The 10,884-nt window shown below is 47.5% G+C and overlaps 2 protein-coding genes across 2 annotated transcripts; both read right to left on the bottom strand.

Annotated features, from left to right (window-relative positions):
- Positions 1-408: 408 nt before the first annotated feature.
- Positions 409-5,472, bottom strand: SMG8 (SMG8 nonsense mediated mRNA decay factor). The gene is made up of 4 exons (XM_051635889.1): positions 3,758-5,472; positions 2,964-3,109; positions 1,699-2,574; positions 409-817 (listed from the first exon to the last, which is right to left on the bottom strand). Exons 1-4 carry the CDS (start codon positions 5,448-5,450, stop codon positions 620-622), a joined length of 2,913 nt encoding a protein of 970 aa, XP_051491849.1. The 5' UTR covers positions 5,451-5,472; the 3' UTR covers positions 409-619.
- Positions 5,473-5,861: 389 nt separating this feature from the next.
- On the bottom strand, positions 5,862-10,878 carry PRR11 (proline rich 11). The gene is made up of 10 exons (XM_051635893.1): positions 10,806-10,878; positions 9,679-9,787; positions 9,125-9,278; positions 8,481-8,603; positions 7,952-8,197; positions 7,720-7,818; positions 7,070-7,179; positions 6,904-6,963; positions 6,716-6,812; positions 5,862-6,459 (listed from the first exon to the last, which is right to left on the bottom strand). The coding sequence occupies exons 2-10, from the start codon at positions 9,783-9,785 to the stop codon at positions 6,391-6,393; spliced, it is 1,065 nt and encodes a 354-aa protein (XP_051491853.1). The 5' UTR covers positions 9,786-9,787; positions 10,806-10,878; the 3' UTR covers positions 5,862-6,390.
- Positions 10,879-10,884: the final 6 nt, after the last annotated feature.

Below are 10,884 nucleotides of genomic sequence, written 5' to 3'. Positions count from 1 at the left end.
GCAGGTTTAGTTTCCAAAGAGATCTGTCATTCCAAAATATGAAATTGAGTCAGCCCTTTAACAAAATCTGGTCTATGAATACAAACACAGTGAAATATTTCAACTCAATACAGGTAAACACAGCTTCTGGCCATGATGTTAATACAAATCAGAATTACAAAGCTTTTTCTTTTTTTTTAAGACAACATCAATTTCTCACATCTCATATTAAAAGCATCAATTGTTTGTATAGAAATACCTTGTTTAAAAAAAAGAAAAAAAGAAGAGATCCTGCCTATCATTGCCTCAATATGACATGAGACTCTTGGTTTCAGGCAATGCTAATTTTTAAATATTCCTAAACATGCATGTAGAAAGATACAATGGGGAAAAACTCCATCATCAAAACATCTAGTAATACAGGCTCAGTATTCTGTGATAACCAGATTTTATTTTTTTACATGTTACACATCTCTTGGATTCCTTTATCTGCTTTGATATCAGACCTTATTTCCAATCTGTGCTCCAGTGAAATCACCAGATCCCAGTGATAGCTGCTGGGTAACAGACGTGAATTGAAATCCATCATTTGGCTTGAAGATAGAATTTTTAAACTAAAATAAATTTACCAACATCATTCTTATTGTGTAATTGCTTTCAGTATTCCTCGGAGAACTTTGTAACTCATTAATTGTTGGCTTTCCTTGGGAGGAAAGCAGGGTCCACGTTCTGTCACGTATGCATAAGGAAATCTAAGCACCCACAATCCATCAGATGGAAGGGTTATTTCCTGCTTCTCAGGGTAAAACACAGGACAAGGTGGTGGCCCTGGTTGAACCTGAAAAGAAAAGGAAATGTAAGTAGATAATCAAACAGCATTAGAATGAAAAAAAAAAACCAACACAAACTGAAGAGCAAGTGAATCTGAGGAAGTCTATTAAAGTCTTGTGTACCACCAGGCTCTCATCTACTTTAGCACACTGCAGGAAACCAGGAACTGTGCTATTACTGTGAGACATCCATAAACTTCCCATTTTACCACAGTAAAGATGCTGAATTAAAGGCTGCAGATGAGGTCCCACCAAAGTGATCCACAACAAACACAAGTCACTTGCCTCTCAGGTGGTAGTAAAATAGTAAGCCAATAATAAGCACTTTCATGCACAAAGTATTTTATATAGCAGTAACTGAATGAAGATACACTTTATGTATTCTACTACCTTAAAAAATAGAAGTGTAAATGGAGCCTTTTCTCCATTTTTAATATGCATTGGAAAACAAGAAAAAAATCTCCAATGCCTCCTAAATTCAAAGGGTAATTAATAATATTTCACCTCAGCAAGGAGTCACTGCTTTTCTCTCTGACATTTAAAATGATAAAATTCAATCTTACACAGTCATTACACCCCATTGTTACAGTATGGAATGCTATTAATTCATCCTCCATAAAACATTTATTTAAACTTACTTTACACAAAGTACAAAGCTGTCATAAGCCAATTTTGAAGTATAAAAATACCACCCTTGTTTACAGAACAGATGCTTTTCACAACTACTGCCTTGGAGAACGTGACTGAAATTGATCCGAGTTGCAGAGTTTCTTGTAGCATCCCTCTGACACCCTTTGCCTGTCACCCTTGTGCCTTCTGGTCCTGTAACTCATGTTGCAACAACCAACCATGTCTCTGCAGTTAGCAGATTCTCCCTCCCATTTCTCACCTGAGGTGTTAACGTGATCTGCAGTGGAGCATCAGGAACCACCACAAAGAGCCTCATGAACTGAGCATAATGTGGCTTGAGTCCTCGTCCCTGAGTTGATGACAGGATGTACAGTGGCATGTCAGAATTGAGAGCTTTGATGGCAGATTCCTTTGGCCCCCCTCCCATCACTTTCATGACCTTATCAGGCCCTGAACACATGAACCTTCTACCACGTGCATCTTCATATTCAAACCCTACAAAAGCTCGAGCTATGTCATCTCTCCGTCTTCCTCTTCCCATCACAACCGCGCTTCTTTTTCCAGGAACAGCCTTGTTAGGTGCAGGCCAGGAGTTGGTATCCAAGTCTCCCTCATCTTCAGTTCTCGTCCTGATGACAATGTCCCAAGGCATTAAATAGTTTGTTCCTGGGATAAAGCCTTGTTGATCTAAGCCTGTGTGGAAGTTATATGCCTTAGCAGGCCCCAGCTTGACCAGCGACCAACTGGAGAATTTAGGCAAAAGCCCTTTGGGGCAATTGGAATGGAGCATCCCAGGGAGGTACTCGACAGTGGACACCTGGCGATCTACCAGGCTTGGCCTTTTCTCACTTTTGGAGTCCCCACTCTGCCCATGACTTTCTGCATTGTCCCCTCCACCCTGGGCATCAGGTGGGTAAGTGCCCAAGCTGCCTGTTGACTGACCCAGGCTGAGGGCCAAGCTCAGGCCTGTGCTTTCTCCCTGAGTCTGAGGTTCTTTTTCTTTAAGTTTCTCAATCTCGCCTTCTGGAGGGGCAGGAGAGGACTCATCCCGAGCAGGTGCTGGGTCAGGGGTGCTTGGCTGAAAGACAGGAAAGTTGATGTGCTCCAGTTTCCCACAGCATTTTTCTTCCAGCAGCTACGAGAAAGAAAATGTGGTTAACTTCCTATCTTCTCTCTTGGAGATGAGAGAGTTCAGAGTCATACCATTCAGCAGCTACAATTAAGACTCAAGAGGTTTGTGCTACATGAGAACCAAAGCAGTGATGGGAATACAGCCCACAGATACAATAGATTTTAAATTCACATGAACCAACACACATGCTCCTGTGGGCATGCACTGGTGAAGACTGGAAGTGCCCACTCTGGTCAGCCCAAATAATTTCTGATTCCAGAAATACCTCCCCCAAGCAACATTTACAAGTTGATGAGGTTAAGAGGAAACTTACTTGCAGTCACTTCAAAAAACTGATTTTGTTGATGAAGCAAAAGCACTGCTTGAAACAAAAATAAAGACCTAATAATTACCTGGTAGAAGTCATAATTAGCTGCTTTGATATCAAAGGGATCATCCCGAGGAGCTTGTTTCCTTCCACAGTTACAGGCACCAGTGGAACGAGCCCGGCTGTTGTGGTACAGAATTGGAGGATTCCTGTCTGCTTCTGGCTTTTCCCCTGAAAGCAAAATCAGTCAAACTCTAGATCAATTGCTCACCATTTCTAGAGAGTCTTTAATTCCCATCATCCACTGCTTCCTCCTTGCTATATACATATGCAAAATTTGCCAGCTGTGCCAATTTGTCAAGCAGCTCCCTCCCTTTCCCACTTTTCATACAAAGTTCCAGTGCAGGTTAATCACTGAACTGACGCTTCTTTGGTTTTACCACCTCTTCCTAAAAGGCACAGATTTCTTGCAGGCAGAAGAACTATTTATCTCTGATTTCTGTTCCTTGATTGACATCAATCAAAGTATTTAAAAAAACGGAGGGGGGGAACTGATGCTTCCTGCAGAACTTTTGTTCTCTCACACATCTCTTGTTAGAAGGACTACAGTGTAATGTCTCTAATCAGCAAGATGGAATCAACCCTACTACTAAAATCAAAGTGGCTACTAACAGTGCACTCACTCCTAAACATAAATTAATGTAAAATAAACTTGCACAACAGCTCTGCAATAATTAATCCCCCTACGGGGATTGATGCTTTAAAATTGCCAAGCTTCATCTTCCATACACATGCCAAAGTCTGCACTTTCAGCCTAAGACATTTTAAAGCAGATACAAAATTAAACCACAAAACCCAATTACAAACGAGCCCCTTTACCTGCTTTTGGGAGCAGATGAAATTTGTGCACACAGTGCTGGTCAGTTAAACTTCGCTCTTCGCAGAGCTGGTGCCCATTGCTCCAGAACTTGTAACAGTCCTCGTTGAGCTGCATGGCATACTTGTGAAAGGCTGGGCCACGGGCATGCTGACTGTACACACGCAGGGCCTGTGCCAGCTGGTTCTTATGGACTGTCATGGTGTAATTGTGGGGCAGGTTGGACTGATAGGCGCTGTGGGCCATGGGGAGAGCCTTCTGGCAACGGTTTTCTGAGAATTTTGTGTCTATATCTAAATATCCTTCCAAGACTTTGATGCTACTCATGATTTTTGAGCTCAGTTCCCCCGTGGGAGAGTTCAGGTCATCATCTTTGGCTTCAATAGTCACTTCATACAGTTTCAAAGCTGTAGCAACCCACTTCTGGTAGGTTGGAAGTTCGAAGTGAGAGGGCTGTGGGTTCCTCCCCACACTGTCATCAAAGCCTTTTTTGCTGAGCACTAGCTCCACATGCTGCCACAAGAACTCCTTGAGGGTGCAGTCCACAAGCTGACCAGAGGAGCTAGAGCTGCTGGTGCTGCTCTCTGCATTGAAGGACAGCTGCTGCCTCCCGTGCCGCATCATCTGATACCTCCTGGGTCCTGCCAGGGTGGGAGCCAGCAGCGAGTCAGTCTCTCTCATGGTGCAGTTGCTCCTCAGTTGGTCAAGAAGCATGGCCACTGGATCATCTCCATCCTGGGGCCCACCAGCCACAATGTAGACAAAAGCTTGGTTAGCAGGCACAGTGAACAGGCAGTTGATGCTCTGGTTGGTTAGCACCCTGCTCTTGCGGAAGATGCGGTAGATCTGATCCTCCAGGGCGTGTTGCAACCTCCTCTTGGGGGAGTGCTTCTTGGGGGGTGGCTTTTCTAGGTGACTGCAGGGGTCCTGGCCCCTACCTGGGAGGGGATCCACCTTCAGGGCCCCGTTGAGCTGGAAAAGAAAGAGAAGGCGTGGAGGGCATGGCCTGCAGTTGAGCTTCCACTCCTTGCCGACCGGACAGTCTTTGATGGCAGCCTTCAGGGAGGGCAGGACCTTCTGCCGCAGCCCGTCCAGCGCCCTGAAGACACGGTCATAGGTGATATCGAAGGAGCAGGTGGGATGCACCAGCAGCAGGATGTGGCAGACGGAGAAGAGGTAGAGGAGGCTCAGGCAGTGCAGCTTCTCCTGGTGCTTCCAGAACTCGTGGGCCTCGGCGTGAGGCAGCCGGGCAGGGCTGCCCGAGGGGTGGCCGGGCCCGCTCTCCCTGCTCTCGGCCGCCGCCAGGTCCCCGCAGGCCCGCAGCAGCTGCGACGTGTCGTAGATGGAGGTGAGCACCAGGTACAGCACCCGGCTCTCCTGGCTGTAATAGGCCTGCAGATGGTTGTAGTCCTTGGAAGACAGATCGCCCTCCTGCCCCGGGGCGCCGTCCGTCATCTCGGGGTCCTGCGGGAAGAGCGGGAAGACCTGCCGGTCGCAGACGGTGCTCACCAGGGCCTCCTTCTCGGAGCAGAGCTGCAGCGCCGTCTTCCCGAAGATGCCCACCACGCACACCTCCTCATCGCCGGCGGCCCCCGCGCCGCCCCCGTCAGCCGTGGCGGTCAGCAGCAGCTCCCGCAGGCTGACGGGCCCCACGGCCGCCCCCATGGCCGCGGGCAGCCCGGGCAGCTGCGGCATGGCCCCGCTCCCGCACCGCACCCGCTCCCGCACCGCCCGGAAGCGGCGGGGCCCGCCCCGCGCATGCGCGGCCCCGGGGGGGCGGGACGGGAGCGGCGGGACAAAGAACCCGCGGGAACGGGGGGGAGAGACCCGGTACGGGCGGGAAGGCGGGAGCAATGAGCGAGCGTAGGAGCGGGGCAGGGGGCAGGGGGCAGGACATCATCCCTCCGGGCACCTCGCGTCTCCCACCGGCCGCGATCCCCCAAAACCGGAGAGGGTGGGAGGGGAGCGCCCCAACAGCCCGGGGTGTCCCCAGACCTCCCACCCCACCCCACTCCGGTGCCCGCAGGTCTGTGTCCTGACCTGGAACCACGGGCACACCGCCCCTCCCAGTGACCGTGACTGTTACTGAACTTTCAATTACTTGTCTTTAATTAGTGCAGTCTTTTAACACGATGGGTGAGCTGAGAACAGCCAGAAGTGATACATAGTGCAATTGCTTCACACATGGAATTGTTTCTGGAAACGTGCAGCACTATAATAACATCAGTGTGCTCAACTGCTGCTTTCCTTTGAACCTGTCCTATGACTGGCAAGATCTTTCATGTTAAAAAAAAATGTCAAACCAATACTGAATTGCAGCAAACATACACATACTTATATTACAAGCAGCACCAGTGCTGGGAACATACTAGTCCCTGATTCAGCAGCAGCCAGGTAGCAAAACAATTCTGAATATTTCATGATTTTGTTCCATGAACAGAGAAGATACAACCAGGTTGAGACACATCAGAAAGATGCTGTCTTCAAAAAGCAGAAATCTGCTAAATATCTATTTCATAATGCCCCATTCTCATATGCACTGGATTTACATGCAAATACATATGCCTGAGCAAGAGAAAAATGGGATTTTGAGAGGCTTTCTGACCACCAGTGACAGATACATGGGTCCATAAACCTACTTTTGTTCATCAAAGCTGTTTGCAGTGCTCAACCAGGCAGGAGAGGGACTCTTTGGATGAGCCACCTGTCAAAAGAAGAACGGGGTCAGGTCTTGGAAGGTCAACTTAGTGCTAAATTATGACTGAGATAAAAATAGTGTCATTCTTCACTCGCACCATAAAACAGACACAGCAAATCCTGAAAATCACAGACCATTATTAACCCTCAGGTTTTGTTCTCCTGGAAACTAGGGGAGAAAAGGGGGAAAAAAAATCAGTGTGAAATCCTGTGGATTTTAAAGCCAGTTTATCATGCCAAAAATGAGACACATCATGACTTGCCTGAAATTTGCGCCGTAGTGCCTGTGTCATTATTGGTGTCAACCCAGACCCACATTCCATGTTCTCCTTACCATTTAGTGGAGTGCCTCCAGGACTTCTGAAAAGATTGGAAACAAAGGGAACTACAATTTGTTCTCTATTTTTTTTTTTCCTAGAAAAACAAAGCAAGAGAATAGAAAGGGACTTACCTTTGTATATTGACTTTCTTCAGATGTTTTCGAAGATCTAACTGATTTTTAGGAGGGGGACTGAAAGAGAAAACAACACCAGACTTGTTAAAATATTTTCTACTCTGTAAATACAGTTCAACACTGTTCAGAACAGAAAAATCTACTATCAAAGAAAGCACCTTACGTTAAGGACTTTGCAATGTGAGCTGATGGCTTGGATTTAGGTCTTAGACTAACACTCTGTAAATCTGACACTGTAATTAATGCTCTGCGTGTCTTCACTGGTGATTCTGCCTGAGGTGAGAAACAAAATGTTACCACAAATAAAATTTTAGAAAGCTTCACTGACCTTACATCTATTTAATATTTATACTCTGAATGACTTCTGTGGTTTATGGGTTTTTTAATGCTTTTTTTGAATAATTAAGATTTTAATGTGCCTTGGGCAAAAATAGATTAATATAAACCCCCCACTTTTTGCAAACAAGATTTCATTTTCATTTCAATGGGAAAAAAAAAAGGCCAAAATCTATTGATAACACAGACATAAAGCTACAGGAAAGCTACATGCCTTTCATGTAAAATGTGGAGAACTTTGCTGTATGCCAGCTGATGTTGGAGTTTGACAATTTATTCACTTCAAATGCCCAGGTGCAGGATTAGGATTACTTAAAGCTCATATCTGGGTTTTTAGAAAAGAATAAGTAATTTATTGAAAAAAAAATATCTATGAGAGGCTAAGACAAGCATTGCAGGAAATATCCTGCATCAGTTCCAGGGTAGAGTTTGCCTGGATGCACCATCATCAATTTCTCCATGTGTCCTCCACTTTACCTTGTCTGTTCTCAGGTTGCTGTTTGTCTTCTTCAGTTTAACATTCAGGAGATCTTTGAGAGTGATCTGCATCGGCCCCTCTTTTTTCAGGGATGGTGCCTGAAAAAATAGGTGGGGGGAAGTCAGATATGGATGGGCAAGTGATTGAGCATTCACAGACACACATTCCTCATGAAACTGGGTCCAAAGAACCCAGATGTGAGAGAAGAACCAGGAATGTTCCAGTCCATACCAGGGGTGCTTTGGAGCCATTGCCTTGTTTGAGGAGGAGAGGTGCTGGAGGCAGTTTTGGTGGGGGCAGTGGTGGTGGTGGTGGAGGAGGTGGAAGGGGTACAGATCCAGGCTGCAGCTGCACTGCAGGAGGCTTGGATACTGGTGATGGTGAGCCTGTCTGCATTTGCCCAGTAGCACCCAGAACTGGTTTATTACACCTCTGACAAAGAGTATTTTCTGAAGACAAAGCTGCAGTTCCATTCATCTGAAAACAAGGAGAATAAATAAGAGAACATTAAATCCACTGACAAAAGTAAATGGAATTTCAGAGAACAGAGGTTCTGGCTTCAGTTGATTCAGAAAGAGCTAACAATCCTCTCACAAGGGTCACTAGCAAACCAGTTCCCTCTGGCTCTGAAGTAACCACAGTTTAGTGGTGCTGAATGCAAAGAAGAGGTGAAGCTCTCAAGAGTTCAGTTTATCTGCACTGACCACAGCTCCTGACATGCTTACACAAGCAAACACCACCCTGCCACACTGAGACTGACCTGGAGTGTTCCTTGTAGTCTGGAAAACTCAGCTTCCAACTTTTCCAGCTGCTCCCTGAATGTGCTTAGCTCCCTTAGGTAGATATGTGATGGAAACATGGTGTCTTTAACGACCTTAAAGCTCTAAGCATGAAAAGAAACCAGATAAGCACGTTCACCAAGTTATGTTTCCCGAGACAGCACTATGATTACTACTGAGAATTCTATCACAAGGTCTTGTGATTGTAGACAATGGGAAGGCACAACATGGAAATACAAAATTCCACCAAATATTTCCTTGGCAGGAAGCCAAGGGGTGACTTTCTACAAAAGGACTCTAACTTCATCTAGGAATTGTAAAGTATAATTTACATTTAACCTGAAAAATCCACACAATCATTTCTGCTATGAAGGAAAGCCTGCAGCCACTGCCACTGAAAATCCTCCTGATATTGCAGTAAAAACCCCTACAGTTTCACATATGCATTTGATGCCTTGACACGCTTCTCATTCCTTCAACAGTTAAATGCAAAATACACTGCAGATGTTTCAGTAATCGTAATTAAATTTACAGCTTACTTCTCAAATCTGACTTAATATCCTGCATCTGAGAGCCAAGAACGACCTCACACATTGGCAAAAAAATGGAAAAGTAGAAAACTTACCTGTGCAACCGTGTTCTGGCACCAACAGTACAACAATGATGCTGTTGTTCTTAAGGGTTTTACCACATTTTTTATACTGGGCAAGGCTAATGACCAGAATGAGGACAGATGGCTTGGAACAGATGACGTGTTCAGGGGAAGATCACCTGCTGACCTGGGACAGAACATTTCAGAGTAAGGCCATAATTAAAATCTATCATTTCAGCCCTTTTAAAGTTTAATTGTCACCAATCATGTGGAAATTACATGCACCAGTACCAGCTGGTGACAACAGTATAAACGTGAGCACAGGGACCAAGAAAGACCAGACACACTTTGATAAAAGGGAGGGGGGGTAATATTTGCAATCTATTTTTATCCAAACTGCTTTTCCTGCACATTAAAGTTAATGGCAGAGTGCTAGAAGAGACACAAGACGTAACAATTACACAGCATCCATACACCAGGATGTAGATAGGCTTCAAAAACAATTGTCACTTGAGTCTTATGTAATCCTGGAAGCAAAGAGTGGACCCAGACATTGAGTTAAAAGCAGTTCCAACTGAGCTCCTTACCGTGGAGGACAACCTGAGCTCTGGGGGGTTGTAGCATCTCCCTTTTTTTTCAGTAGAAATTTTGCTCTGGCTCTGGGTTTTCGTCGGTGTTTCTTATACTTTGCCATTACTGTTAAAAAAGCCACATATAAAATCAACATGCAGAAATGTACCTGCTTTCACGTGGGGACAGAGCCATCACCAAACGGGCAGGGAATACAGACTGCAGCACAAAGAAACAGTCAGAAGATATTCAGAGTTGTCCTGCTAGAAGCATCGTGTACAGATGATTATTAAAAACTACATCTTTCTATTAAGTCCCCGTGATCCACCGGGAGGTGTTTTGACACAAGAGGAGTTAACAACATAAAAAAAGACCGTGTTCTATGGGCTTTTGCTGACAGCTTTTCTTTAACCTGAAGTGACAAACGCTGCATTTTGGGAAAACTGGGGAGAACGGAGGCGAGAGACGTGAAGACACCACAGAGCGCCCGGGGCTCCCGCGCTCCCTGAACAGCCGCTCCTCACCCCGCCATCCTCCCCGCTCCCTCCTGGCGCCAGCCCCGCTCATCTGGCGCCCCCGCACGGAGGAGCGGCCGGTTCCCCGCACACCGGGGGTTCCCCGCACACCGGGGGGACCCCGGCCCTGCCCCCCCCCCCCCCGCAACCCCCTCTCACCTCCCGCCCGGCGCCACCGATTCAAACCGCTCCCCGCGCCGCGCGCAGCCAATGGGAGAGCCGCTCTCTGCCGCCCCCTCCCCCCCCCGCGGCCCTTGTTAGCCGCCCGCTGATTGGTCGCTCTACGGACCAAAGCTCGACGGGAGCGCCCAGGGGCCAATCGCGGGCCCAGCGCTGCTCCGCCCCCTCCCTGGGCTCCCGAGGGGCCGCGCCCCGCCGCGGGTGAAGGCGTTTCAGCCGCGGGACAGCGCGGGGCCGGGAGCGGGCGGCGGAGCGCCGGGCCCGCCGGGGGAGCCGCGCGGCCCCCACAGACCATCGGCCGCTCGGTTCCCGCCAATTGCAGCTCTGCGCTCCCCGCTCCGGCCAATAACCGCTGCATCCCACTCCGGACCAATAGCGGCTCGCGGCGCTCGTCCCTCCAGCCAATCACTGGCTGCAGCTTTTCTACGAACCAATGGGCTTCCCCCTACCTCGGAGCGGGTTTACATTCCCTTCTGCCCAATAGCGAGCGCCCTCCGTCAGCGGCCGGCCAATGGGAGGCGAGCGACG

The sequence above is a fragment of the Apus apus genome, chromosome 18, assembly GCF_020740795.1.
Source record: "Apus apus isolate bApuApu2 chromosome 18, bApuApu2.pri.cur, whole genome shotgun sequence".
Taxonomy (NCBI): Eukaryota; Metazoa; Chordata; class Aves; order Apodiformes; family Apodidae; genus Apus; species Apus apus.
This window is presented reverse-complemented; position numbering and strand designations above follow the sequence as displayed.

What these genes read in the sequence shown, in the direction of transcription:
- SMG8 (XM_051635889.1), bottom strand. Translation starts at nt 5,450, where the DNA reads ATGCCGCAGCTGCCCGGGCTGCCCGCGGCCATGGGGGCGGCCGTGGGG. An exon ending in TCATCTGCTCCCAAAAGCAG is followed by an intron (nt 3,110 to 3,757) that starts GTAAAGGGGCTC and finishes TTTTGCTTTCAG; the next exon opens with GGGAAAAGCCAGAAGCAGAC. An exon ending in AGATCACGTTAACACCTCAG is followed by an intron (nt 818 to 1,698) that starts GTGAGAAATGGG and finishes TTTTCTTTTCAG; the next exon opens with GTTCAACCAGGGCCACCACC.
- PRR11 (XM_051635893.1), bottom strand. Translation starts at nt 9,785, where the DNA reads ATGGCAAAGTATAAGAAACACCGACGAAAACCCAGAGCCAGAGCAAAA. An exon ending in CACATTGCAAAGTCCTTAAC is followed by an intron (nt 6,964 to 7,069) that starts GTAAGGTGCTTT and finishes TTTCTCTTTCAG; the next exon opens with TCCCCCTCCTAAAAATCAGT. An exon ending in CACTACGGCGCAAATTTCAG is followed by an intron (nt 6,460 to 6,715) that starts GCAAGTCATGAT and finishes TTCTTTTGACAG; the next exon opens with GTGGCTCATCCAAAGAGTCC.